This window comes from Theobroma cacao, chromosome 3 (genome assembly GCF_000208745.1).
Source record: "Theobroma cacao cultivar B97-61/B2 chromosome 3, Criollo_cocoa_genome_V2, whole genome shotgun sequence".
In the NCBI taxonomy this organism is placed as follows: domain Eukaryota; kingdom Viridiplantae; phylum Streptophyta; class Magnoliopsida; order Malvales; family Malvaceae; genus Theobroma; species Theobroma cacao.
The window spans coordinates 27,531,074-27,550,096 of NC_030852.1; the positions used below are offsets into that span (position 1 = coordinate 27,531,074).

The 19,023-nt window shown below is 37.0% G+C and overlaps 4 protein-coding genes across 5 annotated transcripts; 2 read left to right on the top strand and 2 right to left on the bottom strand.

Annotated features, from left to right (window-relative positions):
• Positions 998-5,986, top strand: LOC18605370 (pentatricopeptide repeat-containing protein At5g62370). Of its 2 annotated transcripts, none has more exons than XM_007038348.2 (4): positions 998-4,412; positions 4,495-4,590; positions 4,974-5,058; positions 5,367-5,986. In XM_007038348.2, the coding sequence occupies exon 1, from the start codon at positions 1,389-1,391 to the stop codon at positions 4,398-4,400; it is 3,012 nt and encodes a 1,003-aa protein (XP_007038410.2). In that variant the 5' UTR covers positions 998-1,388; the 3' UTR covers positions 4,401-4,412; positions 4,495-4,590; positions 4,974-5,058; positions 5,367-5,986. The 2 variants fall into 2 exon arrangements, with proteins under 2 accessions (XP_007038410.2, XP_007038409.2); XM_007038347.2 differs by having other exon boundaries at positions 4,510-4,590.
• LOC18605372 (pectinesterase 2) lies at positions 6,022-8,157 on the bottom strand. Its single transcript, XM_007038351.2, has 2 exons — positions 7,291-8,157; positions 6,022-6,875 (listed from the first exon to the last, which is right to left on the bottom strand). Exons 1-2 carry the CDS (start codon positions 8,147-8,149, stop codon positions 6,184-6,186), a joined length of 1,551 nt encoding a protein of 516 aa, XP_007038413.2. The 5' UTR covers positions 8,150-8,157; the 3' UTR covers positions 6,022-6,183.
• LOC18605373 (probable pectinesterase/pectinesterase inhibitor 33) lies at positions 10,411-12,263 on the bottom strand. Its single transcript, XM_007038352.2, has 2 exons — positions 11,369-12,263; positions 10,411-11,202 (listed from the first exon to the last, which is right to left on the bottom strand). The coding sequence occupies exons 1-2, from the start codon at positions 12,246-12,248 to the stop codon at positions 10,508-10,510; spliced, it is 1,575 nt and encodes a 524-aa protein (XP_007038414.2). The 5' UTR covers positions 12,249-12,263; the 3' UTR covers positions 10,411-10,507.
• Positions 15,151-18,471, top strand: LOC18605374 (endoglucanase 8). The gene is made up of 7 exons (XM_018117601.1): positions 15,151-15,413; positions 15,979-16,386; positions 16,471-16,563; positions 16,677-16,838; positions 16,937-17,033; positions 17,727-17,893; positions 17,987-18,471. Exons 1-7 carry the CDS (start codon positions 15,210-15,212, stop codon positions 18,305-18,307), a joined length of 1,452 nt encoding a protein of 483 aa, XP_017973090.1. The 5' UTR covers positions 15,151-15,209; the 3' UTR covers positions 18,308-18,471.

A 19,023-nucleotide genomic window follows, 5' to 3' on the forward strand; every position in this document is an offset into this window, starting at 1 on the left:
TACCTAAAATTAAATAGTAACCACAACAGGGAGAGAATATATATATATGATTGCATTTTGGTTTATATGTCACCCTCAAAATAATAATGCCGATTACTACTATAATAAGATGAAAAGGAAACGAGAACAATATTTAATTAAAGGGATAAATATATATATAAGTGGATGCTGAACGATTATTACTATGATAAGATGAAAAGGAAACGAGAGCAATATTTAATTAAAGGGGTAAATATACATAAGTGGATGCAGAATGATTAGGATCATTCTTAGAAGATTATAGGAGTATTTATAGTATTGCCTAATGCATTATGTGATCTATAATTACTGCCAAAGTGCAAGTTTTGCTATCTGCAACTTGCTTCTCAGTGCTGACCTCTAAATTCAAGCAGTTTCCTTTTTCTTTTTGGATTATTAGCTGCTTTGTAACTAGATTAACAATGCGTAATTCACATTAAATTTATTATATGCCTTTGGCAATGTAACTTGCTTAGTGAATCTTTTAAGTGAAATTTTATTTTGATATCTTGAATTGTTACGAAATAAATACTTGTTGTGTCTTGATTTTTTTTACTCAATCTACTCAAATGTCAAAATGAAAAATCATTTATATTTTGAGATTTCCTTGATACCATACGATTAAGCCTAAATCATAATTGAATATTTTAAGCATAAATTTTTTATATGTGAGTATATTTTAAGCTAGGAATTTGTATAGTATAAGCTTATATGTTATATGTTTAAATAATCAAAAGATGTGAAAGGCATGCTATTGGAAAGTCAATTAAGCTTAGATGTGAAAGTCAATTATAAGGGTTGTCCGAGTTCACATTTTAAGCCCAAAAAGCATGCTATTGGATTGAACTATAAGGTTCTGCAGCCCATTTATAAATCAACTTAAATCCGACATGAAGCCCAACTTTGTCGTGTTCAGTTAACCAAGTAACAAAAGTTTTTTTTTTTTTTTATGTAATTTGTAAGGAAATAACCTGTTTGAACCGTAAAACCCAGCCACTGTGGCACCGCCGTGTGTGAGGGTTTTAAACAAAAGCAGCGGAAGACATTTGTGTTTTGCTCCGTTATCGGCCTGCCACGCTTTCAGGAGGGGGCAAAACCTCAAAAACAAAATAAAAATCCTTGTTTCTCCTCCTCCTCCTTCTTCTTCTCCGCCTTTGTATCTCTACAACCTCTTTGGCAACGACACTCGAGATTTTGTCACTCTTTTCAGTTCACCTGGGAGTTTTTGTTTTCTGTATGCTTCGAGTTTCTGGCTTCGAAGCCTATGAAAGTTGTCAATTTTTTCAACTGGGTCAATCTCAATAATGCCTACTTTTCCTTCTTACTAATACTTGAAGCAAATTTTCATAATCCATCCACAGTTTCTAAACATGATAAAGAAGAGACTTCTTTCGTGTCACCTCTTCTTCAAAACCAGAAGAGCAATTACAACCTCAACTCTTCCACTGGACCCGTCATTTGCCGCCGTTTCATCCATCTGCACCGACCATAAATCCTTTTGCCTCTCCTTAACGGAGCAACTCATTAAACGCGGCTTACTGTCCTCTGCTCAGCAACTGATTCAACGCATTATTTCTCAGTCTTCGTCAGTCTCTGATGCAATAACAGCCGTTGATTTCGTCACTGCTCGTGGCTTGGACCTTGATTTATCCACATTCGGGGCTCTTATTAAGAAGCTTGTGCGATCAGGGTATCCTCAATTGGCCTATTCTCTGTACTCTGATAACATTATTCGTAGAGGTATCAATCCTGACCCCTTCATTGTTAATAGTATGGTTATATGTTTGTGTAAGTTAGGGAAGTTAGAGGAAGCTAGCACTCTTTTTGATAGGCTTTTAATGAATAATTCAAGTGAAAAACCTGCCTTTAATGCTCTTGTTAGGGAGCTTTTTGCACAAGAAAGGTTTCTGGATGCGTTTGATTACTTTGTTGCGATGAGTGATATTGGTGTTAATCTGGGTTGCTGGTATTATAATGGGTTGATTGATGGGCTCTGTCAAAAAGGGAACTTAGAAGAAGCAATTCAAATGTTTGATTTAATGCGTGAAACAGCAGGGTTGTCGCCTACACTTCATTTGTATAAGTCTTTGTTTTATGGTCTTTGCAAACATGGGTGGGTCCTTGAGGCAGAATTTTTGATAGGAGAAATAGAGTCGCAGGGTTTCTATGTAGATAGGACGATGTACACTTCATTGATAAAGGAGTATTGTAAGGATAGGAAGATGAAAATGGCGATGAGAATTTACTTGAGAATGCTCAAGACAGGTTGTGAGCCAGATAGTTATACTTATAACACGTTGATTCATGGGTTTGTCAAGATGGGTTTGTTTGATCAGGGTTGGGTGTTATACAACCAGATGATGGAGAAGGGACTGCAGCCTGATGTGATAACGTATCATGTTATGATTAGTAATTATTGCAGGGAAGGGAAGGTCAATTGTGCTTCTATGCTTCTGAACAGCATGGTCAGCAACAATTTAGCTCCTAGTGTACACTGTTACACAGTTTTAATCACTTCCTTTTACAAGGAGAATAGGCTAATGGAAGCAGGTGAACTTTATAAAAGCATGCTGACTGGTGGGATTGTTCCAGACCATGTTCTGTTCTTCACACTTATGAAGATGTATCCTAAGGGGTATGAGCTTCACCTTGCTCTTATGATTGTGCAGGCAATAGCCGTTAATGGGTGTGGGTTTGATCCTTTATTACTTGCAGTTTCTGATTCTGAAGACTTGGAGCAAAAAATTGAGCTTTTGATTGGCAAGATTGAGAAAACCAACTTGAGTTTAGCCAATGTTGCATTCACTATACTTATCAGTGCATTGTCTGAGGGACGAAAATTGGATACCGCTGTGCATTTCATGGATAAATTGATGAATCTAGGATGCATGCCTCTGCTTTTTACTTACAACTCCTTGGTGAAGTGTCTTTCTCAGGAGGGTCTCTTTGAGGATGCTAAATCCCTAGTTGATCTCATGCAAGATCGAGGTATTTTTCCAGACCAAGCTACTTATTTGATAATGGTAAATGAACACTGTAAGCATGGGGATCTAGCATCAGCTTTTGATATCCTGGACCAAATGGAGGACAGGGGAATGAAACCTGGTGTTGCTATTTATGACTGCATAATAGGTTCTCTATGCCGACAGAAAAGGTTGTTTGAAGCTGAAGATATGTTCATAAGGATGCTTGAGTCTGGGGAGGATCCCGATGAGATTGTTTATATGACAATGATTAATGGCTACTCAAAGAATGGAAGACTCATTGAAGCCCGTCAACTATTTGAGAAAATGATAGAGGATGCTATTAGGCCAACTTCTCATTCTTACACGGCTCTGATTAGTGGGCTAGTGAAGAAAGACATGACTGATAAGGGATGTATGTATCTTGATAGAATGTTGGGTGATGGTCTTGTGCCAAATGTTGTACTGTATACCTCTCTCATCAATAATTTCTTGCGGAAGGGAGAGTTTGAATTTGCGTTTAGATTAGTTGATTTGATGGACAGAAACCAGATTGAGCATGACCTGATTACTTATATTGCACTGGTCAGTGGTGTTTGCAGAAACATTACCAGCAGGAAAAGATGGTGCTCTATAAAGAGAAGTTCTGAAAGAGCAAGAGAAATGTTGTTCCGTTTGCTCCATTATAGATGTCTCCTGCCACGAGAAAAGAAGTTAAGAGTTTCTGATAGTTCTCCTGAAGCAATGAAATGCTTTGCATTGAAGCTCATGCAGAAGGTTAAAGAAACAAGGTTTATGCCAAATTTGTACCTCTACAATGGTATAATATCTGGATTTTGTTGGGCAGATAGGATGCAGGATGCATATGATCATTTTGAATTGATGCAAAAAGAAGGTGTCCGTCCTAATCAAGTGACTTTAACTATACTTATGGGTGGACATATTAAAGCTGGTGAAATTGATCATGCCATAGACTTATTTAATAAAATGAATGCAGATGATTGCACTCCAGATAAAATTGCGTACAACACTTTAATAAAAGGCCTTTGCCAGGCTGGTAGACTACTTGAAGCATTGTCACTTTTGCATGCGATGCACAAGAGGGGGCTCATTCCTAGGAAGGCCACTTATGAAAATTTACTTGCACATTTTTGTGCTAGTTATTTGTGCATCCCTGCATTCAAGATATTTGAAGAAATGCTTGCTTCTAATGTTGTGCCTCGACCATATAGTTATAACTGGTTGCTTTGTATTTTATGTGAACAAAAGAAATTGCGGGAAGCTTATATAGTATTTGATACAATGATTCAAAGGGGCAAATACCCTTTAAAATCAACAGAAAGGCTCCTGGCTGAGACATTAAGGAAACAAGGAGAATGTGACTTTGGTTTCATGATTCAAGATATAACCCCTGTGTAATTTACATAATTGGTAAGTAAATGTTGTTGCGTAAATTCTTACTTTTCTTTTACACTGTCACCATTGTTTTTCAGTTCTTTTATTTGAAATGTAGCTAAATGAACTTCAGGCTCTGGGAATGATGGATATTAATCCATCTCTTCAGCTGGCTGCTGGAACAAAGATGCTAGTTTGCTGTGACAGCAACCAGGTACTTTTTGCTTTCTGCAACTTGGACAAAAATTTTCAGATAAAAAGAAATTTATAATTAATCATTCAAAACTTGGAGTTCTTGCATGTTAACAGTAACATCTTTGAAAAGGCTAAGGCCTTAGGTTAGCTCATGTTAATTTGATCTAGCTGCATGTGGTAATGCCTTGGCCTCTTTAACAAAGCCATTTTTGGAAGGAATAGCTATGATTCTATGTGTTAGTCCTTAATGACATGCTTTTTCAAATAGGGTGCTTAGTTCTGAGCACATGATGAAAAACTTTATTGTTGAATAGCAGTCAAAGCAAAGGCTTGTGAATATTTTATTCAAGGTTTCATTATTACTTATAGCTCTGACTCTATTTTCTTTTTCTGTGGCTAAAGATTGAAAGCTTCTGTGCTGGTCTAGTACCATTGAAGACACGTTAAAAGGTGTTAGTTCATACAAGAGGATGGAATGTTGCTCAAGGTAAATAACCTTGTTTTCCTTATTGCTTTTATATTTTCTTTTATGTTTTCAAATGCTTATAGAAATAGTCTTTCTCTCTCGTTTCTTTTGGGCGTTTGCAGCCATGAGATCAAGGGAGAAAGTTTAAATTTAATCAGACATGACAGTATGTACTATGTAATTGTGATTTGTCTAGATTCTTCAGGTTCCTGTTTCTGTAGAACTTACTGGAAATCCAACATGAATATTTTATTTAAAACGTATATTGCAAAAGGATTTTTTCTCTTGTCTAAAATGCTTAATTTTTTGAAACTTCTGCTGATGGCAAGGTAAAAGTGGCATATCCTCAAAGTTTCCAATTGTTACAACTGATGATGTGGCCCACCTTAAAGTAGAAGCTGATATAAAATGAAGGATGTAAGAACAGCCATTTTACTGGCCATGAAGAATCACAAGTGTTTTTTGTTGCTGGCAAACAATATGATGCGGAGTTCTGGCTGTTGTGAACTTCTGATGAGATTCACCAGACTTCGCACTCTGCAACGTTGCAGATTTTTAACATATTGCAGGTGGATGTCAGCATAGATGGTTATGATGCGAAAGACTGCTGAAGACAAGTGCTATGCATTGGCTAGTCATACTACTTTTACAGGGTTTTCTTTTGACTGAAGAAGGGATTTAGCTATGAGACCACTGTTATACTTTGTGTATAATAGATGAATCTTCCTTGCAAATTTGAGGCTGATCGTATGCATAAATAGTGAAGGATGCCTTTTGTGCTTAGCAAGAATTTTTGTTGATTACTGGTGCATGCCTTCTTGTCATCATATATGTGTAATTTATCCCCCTTTCCCAGTTTGAAAGACAGATAGATACTGAATTGACTTGGATGATATGTTGTCAGTAGTAACTCAAATTAAACTTTTAAAGAAGTGAAATTATTTCTGTGTCTTGCTTGCCTTGAAAAAAAGGGAATTTTCCAGAGACTTGCTGAAAAATCACATTATATAATTATGTATGATCAACGAAGAATTCCTTGACATTGTCGCAAGGATTAAGTAAATTCACAAAGACACCGCAGCAATGAAAGAACAAAACAATATATTTTAAGAAACAAATTGAAAAGAGTGATGCACTGTGATAAACTCAAAGGCCAGAGGTGAAAGGTATCCCAGTGTCCGGCAACCATGATCTTCCAGCAATGAAGTTAGTTACTGTGAACTTTGATGCTTCAGTAGCGCTGGTTATAACTCGATAACCCTTCCATGTCACCCTTCTGCTCGTCGGAGCTGCTGGGCCAATATTTTTGTACTCTCCATAATACAGAGTGTTTAGAGCAAAGTCACCATCCCACTCGAACCAGCCTGCTGGATCCACCAAAGAATCAAGATAAGTTTGCATGAAAACAGTTCGTGAGTACTCTTTCCATGGCCGTCCTAGGAACGTTTTGAATGAAGAAAGCACCGGGGTAAGGTCATTGGCTGCCATTACTCGTGAATTGTGGATTGAAATGCCAGTATTTTGGTTAGGGTCGGTCCTGCCTTGGGCAGTGACGATGTTCTTTTGCTTATCCATTGGCCTCCTTGCATAAATCATGCAGTTTTGCAACACCACAGCTGCATTTCCGAAGATGAAGTCTACTGTGCCATATATGTAGCATTCCTTGTAGAACTGTCGCTGGGAATGGACGTAGAGCGTGTCTTGATATCCCTCGAAGCCGCAGCGGTAGAAGACCGAAAGATCAGAGCCTGATCTGAGGGCCACTGCTTGGTGGTTCTGCGGACCTGCGGTGTTGCGAAATGTTATGCCACGGGCAATGAACCCTTCACCAGCCACCGCTGAAATCCATAAATCAATTCCAAGAATTAGTTAAAACCTTATTAGCTGATTAAAACATTAAGAAGAATAATCAATGTAAATTTAGTTTTTCCTTTGCTTTTTAATTAGCATTTTATGTTAATATGATTTGTTCTCAATGAATCTTGGTAGGCCTGTATATGATCAAAGTCTATTACAGTATAATGATAATAACTAGATAGTAAAGGGGAAAGGAGGGTAGACATGCAGAAGAATAACAGTTTTCACCAAGAAACAGATTTTTCTAAGGAATAAAAAACATATATAAACCATGTCGAACCAAACAATATCTCTCTGGTTGTAATATGTTTCAATCAGAAAAATCAGCTCCTGTGAGACAACAAAAATGCATATGTAATTAGAGGCAGTAGCAGTGAATTAAATTGAATTCCTTACCAACAGTTGCAGAGTTGAAAGTGGTGGAACCACCTCCAACACTCCTGCTGCCAGTGATAATTGTGTACCTCAAACCATCTCCAACCAACATGATATTCTTCAGTTTGTTGCCAATCTCAAGATTTTCCTTGTAAACCCCACGCTTCACATGTATCACAAATCTCCCACTTCCACTCCTTTTTGCAGCGGCGTCAAGCGCTTCCTTAATGGTCCTATGGTTCCCGGACCCGTCTTGAGCCACCACAAGATTTGGTGTTGGCGAAGACGACTGCAAGAGCTTTCTGTCGCCAGCCTTGAGCCACCTAGGAAAGCCGTGTTTATAAGTCTGCGGCACAAATGAAGCATTATTGTTCAAAGCCAAAGTATTGCTTATTAGCTTTGAGACATTATTGGACATAAGGGGCAATATGTAATCAGAAACTCCTAGCTCCACGAAGCCTGCCCGACAGGTTTCAAGGTTGGTCAGCGCAGTACTTAGCCAGGTTTGCACGTCAAAATCGGTGCATTTGGTGGAGTCTAAGGTTTGGTTGAGTTGAAGAATGGTTTCTTCGTAGAGTTTCAAGCAATCAGCCCATGCAGCCTTCTCCTTGTCATTTCTACATTTCTTCCCGAGCCCCTTGTTGTGACTCTGAGCATTGAGCGCACGGTCGAGGGCTATTTGGACTGCCATTTTGCGGAACTCAGATTTTTGCTTAGGCACGTAGCTTTTGCCTTTCTGGCGCATGAAATACTTACAAGGCTGAGGGTTTGGGGTTCTGTCGCACCAATAGTCTATCCCATTGGTGACTACAGAAGACAGGGTTGGCGGAACCAATGAAAAGGACATGAAAATCACAAACAAAGCAAGCTTAGTCGCCATTGATTGGATTATTTTCGAACTCAATTTGTTTCTACAGGTTGCAATATGTCATGATTTTGCAAAAAGGTTCGTTATATAGGAGAAAGAAGACTGCCTGTGCACGTTGACAGGGTGGCAAAAGTTTGAACATTGGAAAATGACAGTAACCAAATATAGCATACCAAGTTTAATAAAATAATGATTCAAACAATGTAAACTGTTCTCCTATTGTTAATAAATGATATCTTGTTTTCTAATTAGTTAATTCAACATTTGTTGTTATGTTGTGCAAGTACACTTCATTAATTTATTGTAATCTATGGGGGTGTGTTAATTAATTATGCTTACCCAAGGAAACTGTTGGCTGAAAGTTGCAAAGATTTTCTACGCCATAAATTTTTTAGGAACACACACGTCTTTCTTTTCTTTTATTCTTTGCTGGATTAAGCATTGACGATTTGATGCAAAATGGTTCTGATTACTATATCAGTTTTTCGTTAGAGCATTCTTATCCTGTCCGATTACTTGTACGATCCTAGATAGCTAGGAGCATTTCTAAAAGACATAAAATTAACCAATGGTCATTAATTTTCTTATTTATAATCTTTTTATTTGGTAAGCTAGTATAATCTATAGAAGAAAAATAAAGTATATATAATATAATATGGATGTTAGTAGTGTTTCAGCTTTCCACCTCCTTCCTAGTTGAATCGTGAATCGTTAGAGTAATCCTTTAGGCTGGCGTTTGACGTTAGCAGCATCAATCTTCCCTTGCTGCCCAAAGATTAAGCTGTCCTGTCCGTACTCTCTCCTCCTTCATAGATGCATGCAATTTGCGATTTAGCATTGAATATTTTGACTTTTCTTATGTTGTTGACTTTGAATTGTCCAATGGCAGGGACAAAAACGCGTTAGTGATCTAGCGGTTTATTAATCACGAACAAAGAACTTTGATTCTGTCAATAATTGGGGGGCTTGGTTTTCCCATTTGTAAAATTATATTCAAAGATCTCGATGGAAAGTTGACATATTAAGAGATCATTATTGATCAACCATTCTCTCTATGGTTTATCATTTCTAAAGGGGTGGAAGCTACCTGAGAATTTTGATTAAGCAAGCAAACGTGACTCTCTGGTCTCACACAGAGTAGAAAAACTCAAAGCATTGTTTCTATATATCATTTTACAATCTCAACAGTTTGTCGAATAGCTTTGAAAATCAAACAAAATAAAGTACAGCTTTACGATTAGCTGGAAGCAATTGTTACCCATGTCAATCCCATACAAATAGACTAGGATATGCTTTCATCGGTTGTCTGGATGTTTTCTTTATGGACAAATGATTAGAGTATTAGAAATGGTTATCACTTATTCTAATTTCTCATACAAATAGACTAGGATGCTTTCAAACAATATAATTCTATGAAATTTGTTTCGTTTAGGGGAATAAAAGCATTATCATGGGGCAATTTAATTTTGTTTTTAATCTTCCTAAGGCAACAATTAATTTGTATATGCATGTGCAAGGCAATGGTGGTGGTTGCGTGGCCTAAACTATAATTACTATTAGTCCATTCAAAGTTTGGTTCATGTATAATTAAATGATGGCAATGAATGGTAACTATAGATACTTCCAGAAGAACTTCTTTTAATTAAATAATTTTTATCTGTAAATAATATTCTTCCAACTGCTCTCTCTCTCTCTCTCTATCTCTATATATATATATTATGTATATTGGGGTTTCATTGTAGTACGGAGGGATAAGATGAAGAATTCAAGATGGTTCCATGAACAACCAATATTTCTAAATAATAATGCTAAACCAGAACCGGTCAAATGCGTAGCTGTTGTACTCTAATTATCATCACAAATTATAATGTAAGGCTGTGAGTGTTGCCATTGCGCATGCTTGGATTTGTCTTTCTATGTCCTGGACAAAACCCCTTCTTATTTTATGGGCCCTTTCAGCTGATTAACAGTTGGGCTTTGGGCCTGGTTTTCTGGGTTTTCTTGAGCTCTTTCTCTGTCTGTTAACTTGCCCGCGGGCGATAGGCTTTCAGCTCATCTTCGGCTCCTTCCCGCCCTTTTACTCAAGTTTTTTCACCCAATTCAGTGCAGACACAATTCTTGACCCTGATAGATAAGTAATCGGTAGGCCAGGCCCAGATTCCATTGATTAGAAAGTTATAAATTCAGTATTAATCATTTAATTTCCTACATCCACATATTAATATATATTATAGTATCAAAGAAAAATAATTTCAAATGCTTATTATTCATAATTAACTTAAGAATGTATTCACAATGAACAGAAAAATCAAGTAAAAAAATATAATGAATAATGATAATTCTGCCCTGTACACATATAGGAGGACATTTTCAGAGGCCTGCAGTGAATGGCACACCAGTTGCCGGGAGCCATGACCCGCCAGCAATAAGGCTATTAACAGTGAAACGTGACGCCACATTTGGGCTAGTTATTACATGAAAACCTCGCCATTTGACCCTATATCTAGTAGAAGAAGCTGGGCCATTATTCTTGTACTCTCCGTAATACAATGTGTCAAGGGCAAAGTTAGAATCGCCCCATTTCGACCATCCTGCAGGACTAACTAAGCTGGCGAGGTAAGTTTTTAGGACAACTGTTCGAGAATACTTCTGCCATGGCCTCCCTAAGTAGGTTTTAAATGAACGAACCACTGGCTTAAGATCATTTGCTGCTAAAATTCTTGAATTATGGATTGCGATCCCGGTGTTCTGGTAAGGGTCACCACGGCCTTGTGCTGTGATTATGTTTGCCTGGCCCTTTAAGGGTTTTCTGGCAAAGATTGAGCAGTTTTGTAAGACTACTGCTGCATTGCCAAATATGATGTCTATAGTGCCATAGATGTAACACTCTCTGTAGAATTGTCGCTGTGAATGTACCATGAGGGTGTCCTGATATCCCTGTATGGCACATCTGTAGAAGACCGAGAGATCCGATGCTGAACGGAGGGCAACTGCTTGACCTTTTGTTGGACCGGCTGTGTTGCTGAATGTAATGTCCCGAGCAATGAATCCAGGGCCATCAATGCCTACAGTCAGATACTTAAAGTTTAGTCATAAAAGGAGATCATGCAAAGAACAGCTTGAGACCCTGAAAAGCCTCAGGTTGAAAATCACCCTTGAAAAGTTCAATGCATTATAAAATAGTAGTACTACTCAAATAACAAAAGAGATGGAGGAAAGAAAAATTCCTACCGGCAGTAGCAGAGCTGTAGGTTGTGTAACCTGTTTTAACACTCCTGCTGCTGGTGATTATTGTGCGTTTCATGCCATCACCAATCAGCATAATGTTAGAGTTAGTATTGACAACCTCAATATTCTCCCTATAAACACCTTTTTTCACATATATGATAAACCTGCTGGTCCTTCTCCTCTTTGCTGCAGCATCCAGAGCAGCTTGAACGGTCTTAAAATTTCCTGAACCATCTTTTGCTACCACAAGATGTGCCTTTACTTTTGTCGATGCGGATGCTAGTAGCCACCTGTCGTGCCTCGAAAGCCAACCAGGAGAAACTTCTGTATGGTTTTTCATATGCAAGAAAACCCCATTAACGGCTAAACTATTACTAATAAGCTGGGATATGTTGTTGGATGTTATAGGCGTAGAGAAGTCTGAAACATTGAAATCCATGAACCCCGCTTCGCATGTTTGGATATTGGTCAAGGCTGTGCTAAGCCAAGTTTGTGCATCAAAATCACTGCAGCTAATCCTGCTCCCAGTCTCTAGGCCTTGTAGAGTAAGGTTGAGTTGAAGAATGGTATTATCGAAAAGTTTGAGACAATCCCTCCATGCCGCCTTCTGGTGTCGACTCTCACAACTCTGTCCAAACTCCAAGACATTCTTTTCGGCCACGACGGCTCGATCCATGGCTACTCGAACTAGCATCTTCCGAAATTCAGTCATATGTTCGGGTGCAAAACGGTGGGAGCCGTGGCGCATGAAATATTTGCATGGTTCAGGGTGAGGCGTTTTGCTACACCACCATGTTATATTGCTTCGACTATCCCTGGCGAGCGCAGTGGAGAAAATTGAAGAGAATGATATTAAAAAGATTAACAATATCTTGACCTCCATGGCCAATGGTGATCCCTTTTTGCTTTCTTTTATATGGTGATTGAGTTTTAAAGTGTCATATCTTAGTAAGGGATATCTTTAAGTTGTAGGAGAAAAGGATGTGAACTGATTGACGAGATTGTTTGCAAAACAGAGAATGACATAATAAATGCAAATGCAAGATACAAAGAAGATGCACTAAAAAGTTTTCTTTGCTTGCTAACTATGTAGTATTACTATTAAATAACATTATGCTATCATTCTTTACGTAAACAGGAAATAACACATTAGTATTATCGATCAAGGAAACCAGAGACTTAAAAACTTTTTTGGGAAAAAAAAAATGAACCTTGGATTGTCAGGAGAAAAACGAGTTGAATGGACATTTGAGTTTGCCATGTCAAATTATTTTCAGGTCGGTGATAATTAACTAATATGACATAAACACTTTGACTTGTGACAATGTCATATATGAGATTGCTTGAATTCATTAATTTGCTTAATGTCAACTTAAGGACCATTTCCAGTATCTTGCTCTTTATTCCCGGTTGTTCTCTTTTCTGCTACTCTGACATGGCAAAAAGTTGATCAATTTTTAGTTTCCTTGCCAACGAATGAATGGCTACTGTTAATTAAGCTGCAAACTGCAAATCATAGCTGTTAAGCAAATGGTTGAGTGGACTTCAGATATTCAGAACATGTTCCTTACACAAAGAGGTACGAATTAGTTATTATTATTATTATTTTTATGTGTATTTGTTTGAGTATGTTGAGCTCATGTAAATTGGAAGCAAACAGTTCCTTGAAAGGAAGCAACCATTATTCTTCCATCGCTCGTGTCCACACGACCATAAAAGCTGGCGGCACCATGTGCTTTGTAAATTGCAGTTTAAGCAAACTGTTCACTTTACAATTCAATCAAATGAAATTTCAAAGAAATCGATCGCTGGAAGGATATACAAGTATGTTACAATTACTTCTAATTTGAATAAGTAATTGTTCGAGTATTAAAATATCCATCTGCAAGGGATGTCAAAAATTCAAAGTCTGACAAATAATTTTGATCTTCAGCAATGGAAATAAGTACTGAAGCAATGGGGAAAAGCTTGCTTAAAATTTGCCCTGTTTGACTTGACTCTGGGTATATTTCAATTCAAAAGTTGTAGATTGAATTCTTGTTGGAGAGGGAACAGTGCCCCTTGTGCTATGCGCAAAGGCTATCAATTTGCTTTGAGCAAGAGCAATGCCTCCAAGTTGTTGAATAGATTTCAGGGGAACATGATCGCCAAAGACCATCATCCTTTTAGAATTAAAAAGGGAAAGCAAACGACCATTAGCATCCCCTTTTAACCATCCCTCCATAAGTCATGATGCGGCATGTGATTGTTACTTGTTTGAACATGCTACTACCACTACTACTCCAAAGGGTTCTTCAATCATATATTTGGTACTTGGTAGGTACAACCACATCATCTTTGGTTTTTGAAATGTCTCTTGAATTTGTCTCATTTACTACTAAATTTTAATTCTTCTTAAAAGACTTACACTTCATATACTCTTTAGTATTATTTGAGACCTAAAATAATTTGAGTCTATTTCGATATTATATTTCAAAAACAATTCTAATTTAAGTGAAAGTTTGTTTTTTCCTAACTAATTAAAAAAAGAAGAAGAGCGAGCCCCTTCTTATAGCATTGACACATTAGATTTATCCTTACATAACCTCTTTCAAGTATGTTATATCCATTGAATTAATTTCATAATAATTCATCAGTTTGAATTTTATAATAATAAAAGTAGCAACTCCTGTGTGGTGGGTTGGGCACCATTTGTTATCGAATGGGCTTAGATCAATCTTTTCTGTATTGGGCTTACTTAAAGGGCCTCAATTTGTTCCAACAGTAGCCTACCATGTAAGGTGGAGCCCACATCTTCTTGGACATGTTTTTGGAGCCCAAGTTGCTTTGGGCTAAATCTTTTCCCCTGACTTGGACTTCGAATGTCAATGGTCATTGGGCTACGGAGTGCACCTGAATCTATGCTATGGAAGCCGGCCAGCAAGGGGAATTGAAACTTGGAAGAGACTAGGATTGAATAAAGAAAAAAGAAGGGCAAAAATTTTTTGGTATAAAAGTAACTTACAGGTAAGTTGCGATAGGCGCCCGCCACAGAGGGTTTGGCCCCAGATATTTAAACCGAAAGGCGGCGTTGCTTTCCTAGTTATAAAAGATTGTTAATTAAATCCAATTACCAATATATATGTTGGTGACCAAATCCCTGGATATAGTTAATTTAATGCGAGAAAATCTAAATACCAAGGTAAAGTTTATCCACCAGTAATTTACTTCTGATATACCAATATGTTGGTCACTCTCGTTGTAATTGTACATATCTTGAAATTTAATACAAAGTGCCTATCTTTCAAAAAATAGAAATTTGATTTATACGAGCTTGGAAAAATAAAAACCTTATATTAATATGATGAAATACATTTTACTGTATGCAAATTGACTAATAAAAAGGAAGGGATTTCAATTAATTGATTAATGATTCAAAACATATCCAACTAGATAACAGAATTCCTTTACGATTGTACTTTAACATATAACAGAAGTATTATTATTATGAGTCTGATAGACAAAGGCAAAACGTAACCAAAATTTGATATATATACACTGAAACTAGCGCTCACCACCGTACACGCAGCCTCCGCTCGTGCCTTCCTGCTATAAGTCTTTCTGTTTGAAAAGATATCTCTCTTTCAAGGACTAAAGAATTGCAAGCTTCACTATAAAGTGATTGGTGATCTTTAGTCTTTCTTTATTTCATAGTCCATATATAGAAACATTCATCTTAATTTGAAATTCAAGCACTAAGGCAAATACGTGTATATATGCATTTCTTCCATGGACAGAAAGAAGTAGAGAGAAAGAGATTAAAGGGATTAACTGAAACTCTTTAAGACAACGGAAACGCTTAATCATGAGTCTATTACAAAGGCTATTAGTGTTTGGAGTGGCGGCAATGGCGGTGGGATTGGTGGCAAGGGTAGCTTCGCATGATTATGGTGACGCATTAACAAAGAGTATCTTGTTCTTTGAAGGCCAGAGGTCCGGAAAGTTACCCCTTACTCAAAGGATGACCTGGAGGAAGGATTCTGCCCTTCGCGATGGCTTTGAGATTGGTGTAAGTCTTTCTTTGTTTCCCTCTCAGGCAAAGCTTGGAATTTCCCACGGCAATTTGTCCAAAGAAGTGCATGATAAGAGCAGATAGTTTATGCATGTGAATACTAATCAAATTAGCTCCCAACTCTAACGATGATGATTTACATTATCAAGAGTTTTAAAGCGTCAAGCAAAATGATGAAATGAGCAGTGACGTAAAGAGCAATTGCTATTTGTTTTGTAATTTGCACATGTTTGATTCAAGCAACCATGTGCTAATAAAGATCTTTGGATGAGTTATGTTGGACTAACTGTAAGTGTTAAACATATATGTGCCATCATATGCGTGTGTCAAGTTCTTTTATGCCATGACATTCGTGCCTGATATAAGTATAAGAGAATTTCTTTCTTTCTTTTTTCATTTTATTTTTTTATTTAAAAATTAATAATAACTTTAGACTGTGATAATAGCAAGATTTGATATATTTCTTATTCCCAAATCTTTATATTTACGTAAAATAAACTTTTAAAAAATGTCGAATTAAAATAATTTCTGCACTTTTTATATGTGCTTTTTTCATTCTCAGGTTGATTTGGTGGGAGGTTACTATGATGCTGGTGATAACGTTAAATTCAATTTTCCAATGGCTTTCTCCATAACTATGCTAGCTTGGAGTGTACTAGAGTTTGGCCAATCCATGGGCTCAGATCTGCAACATGCATTGGAGGCAATTCAGTGGGGAACCGATTACTTCCTTAAAGCCACAAGCATCCCTGGCTTTGTCTTTGCTCAAGTTGGCGATCCTAATGGTGATCACAACTGCTGGGAGAGGCCCGAAGACATGGACACCCCTAGAACCCCATATGCAGTCAGTAAAAAGTTTCCAGGGTCAGAAGTTTCGGCTGAGATAGCTGCTGCGCTTGCAGCCTCTTCAATGGTGTTTAGATCTATTAATCGTGAATATTCCGCTAGGCTCCTCAAAAGAGCAAGAATGGTAAGTGGTAGTACTAATTTCTACAGTATTTTCAATTATAGCTGGGAACATGTTCAATGAGTAACAATTGTGCTCGGATTATAGGTTTTCGAATTTGCAGATACGTACAGGGGATCATACAATGATAGCCTTGGACCATGGGTGTGCCCATTTTACTGCGATTACAGCGGATACGAGGTTAGTGCCCTCTCTGGGGAAACGATAAACGTTCAAATTCTCCAGTACAATTACTCACCTTCAGTCACAAATCTCGAACTTAACGCCTGAGTGGAACTGGAAATGCATTACAGGATGAATTACTCTGGGGAGCAACATGGTTATTCAGGGCAACTAAGGCTCCCTATTATTGGAATTATGTTTTGGACAACATTAACAACTTGGAGAAGAGTAGTAGCTATGCGGAATTTGGATGGGATGCCAAGCACGCTGGGATCAACATACTTGTTTCCAAGGCAAGTATATATATAAATTTACTGAATTTTTCTTCTTGAAAGAAAGTCTCGGAAACTTTTCAACTCAATCTAATATTCGTTCTTTTCTCCACTGGCAGTTGATTAAGAGTCAAACTCCTTCTGTTATCAATGCCGACAAGTTTGTGTGCTCTCTGTTACCTAATTCACCGACTGCATCAGTCTCCTACACACCAGGTAAATTATTAATTTTCTCTTACCAAAGCCAATAGTATTAGGCATTGGAATTTAAAGTTTTTCTTTGAACGCACCAAGTGGCCTTAATTAGGAACTTCTACTAAAGATGCATAACAGAAGGGATTTCTTTTTAAATAAACAAAAAAAAAAAAAACAAAGGGTAGAACAAATCCAAATTCTTTATACTTGATAGTGATGGTTCAAGATAGTAATTTAAAATTTTAAAATTTTAAAATAAAAAATAAAAAAACCTATTATTTTAAAATTTTAAAGGCTTTTTTTTTTTTGCAAAAAGTTTAACTAATAAATATGTCAAAAATTAAAATATTTGACCTTAAAAAGTCAAAGAGGAAGTATATCAACTAATCCAAGACTTTCTTGTGTTTACTTTATTTTTTTGGAGACCAATGACTGGAATATAAATATATAAAAGAAAGGGTAACTACCTTTTCTATAAACCTTCATATTTTAGTGAAGGCAGAATTTAATCCTAGATTCTTAATTCTTTCTTAGACTGACAGCATTTGAAATTACTTGTTTTTTTTAAATAATGTTCAATTCTGGCTTATTTTGAAGTGTATATTTACCTATGGCTTAATTTGGGTGCAATTTAATAATTTCCAAAATTCAACAATAGTAATTGTTAGTCCTTAATTGTTTTTATTGGAAAATACATAATATATATCTCATCAGGTGGACTCATTATTAAACCCGGAGGAAGCAATATGCAGCGTGTAACTGCCTTATCCTTCATTCTTCTTGTGTACAGTCGCCCTCTAAGTAAAGCCAATCGAGTGATCTATTGTGGCGATGATATTGTTGCCACGCCTGCCAGGCTTGTTCAAGTTGCAAGAAGCCAGGTATATATGAAATCAATACCTAAGCCCAACTTCATGAAATAAACACCAATCACAAACCATATCAGTCCAAATGTTTTTTGGAATTTGGTGCAGGTGGATTACATATTAGGAAGTAATCCATTGAACATGTCATACATGGTGGGATATGGCAAGAAGTTCCCGGAAATGATACATCATCGGGGCTCGTCTTTGCCTTCGATTAGTCAACATCCTCAACACATTGACTGTGGAGGCGGAGGAACCTATTTTTCTAGCGACAATTCTAACCCCAATTTGCTAACAGGAGCTGTTGTCGGAGGACCTGATGTTAAGGATTCTTATGATGATTCCAGAGCCGATTTTAAACACTCGGAGCCAACCACATACATCAATGCACCTCTCGTCGGCCTCTTGGCTTACTTCAAATCACATTAGCATTCAGCTCTTATAGAATTTCTAGCAACTGGTTTTGATTTATGGAAACATGTAAATTTACTAGATTTAGAGGTGGAAATGTGTAGCAAGTAGCTGTCAATCCCAGTTTATATATATGGAATGAATTAATTACCAGGGAATATAAATGATTGTCAATTTTTATATACAGGTCTGCAATTTAATGTTTGATTCTATAAAAGGTTAAAGTTTATTTAATGAAATTAAATTGTACTGCCTTTTTCAGCTGAATTTATGTGTCTTTTTTAAACAAAAAATGGAATAAACTTGACAAAGTTGGTGTATTATCTCCTTGTCTAAAGAGTAAAATTCGAATTCCCCCTCCCTCAATTATATAAAAAAAAAAAACTTGACAAAGCTGCAGCAAATTTAACGAGAATAAAGAACAAATTTACTCAGACCCAAAAGAGGCAGAAAGCATATTAATGGCTGGAAAAACTTTCCAAAACCCATTTAATTGCATGCTGGATTGAAAGCAGTTATACTTGTACAGTGACTATATTACAAGCTTCATTCATGCAAACATGACAACATGATACAACAGAAAAGAAAGAAACAAGAGCATCTCAAACTTGATTCCCCCATATATTAATGCCAACACATCATGGAATAATTACTGTCTGACCATACAGCAAAAGATAGCTTTTTAGAAGAGAACCAATTAAAAATGTAAAAAAAAAAAAAAAATATGGGAGAAA

Coding starts and splice junctions, on each gene's coding strand:
- LOC18605370 (XM_007038348.2), top strand. CDS start 1,389: ATGATAAAGAAGAGACTTCTTTCGTGTCACCTCTTCTTCAAAACCAGA.
- LOC18605372 (XM_007038351.2), bottom strand. CDS start 8,149: ATGGCGACTAAGCTTGCTTTGTTTGTGATTTTCATGTCCTTTTCATTG. Junction 6,876..7,290: donor TTTCAACTCTGCAACTGTTG/GTAAGGAATTCA, acceptor TATGGATTTCAG/CGGTGGCTGGTGAAGGGTTC.
- LOC18605373 (XM_007038352.2), bottom strand. CDS start 12,248: ATGGAGGTCAAGATATTGTTAATCTTTTTAATATCATTCTCTTCAATT. Junction 11,203..11,368: donor CTACAGCTCTGCTACTGCCG/GTAGGAATTTTT, acceptor ATCTGACTGTAG/GCATTGATGGCCCTGGATTC.
- LOC18605374 (XM_018117601.1), top strand. CDS start 15,210: ATGAGTCTATTACAAAGGCTATTAGTGTTTGGAGTGGCGGCAATGGCG. Junction 16,839..16,936: donor TCAACATACTTGTTTCCAAG/GCAAGTATATAT, acceptor CTCCACTGGCAG/TTGATTAAGAGTCAAACTCC. Junction 17,034..17,726: donor ATCAGTCTCCTACACACCAG/GTAAATTATTAA, acceptor ATATCTCATCAG/GTGGACTCATTATTAAACCC.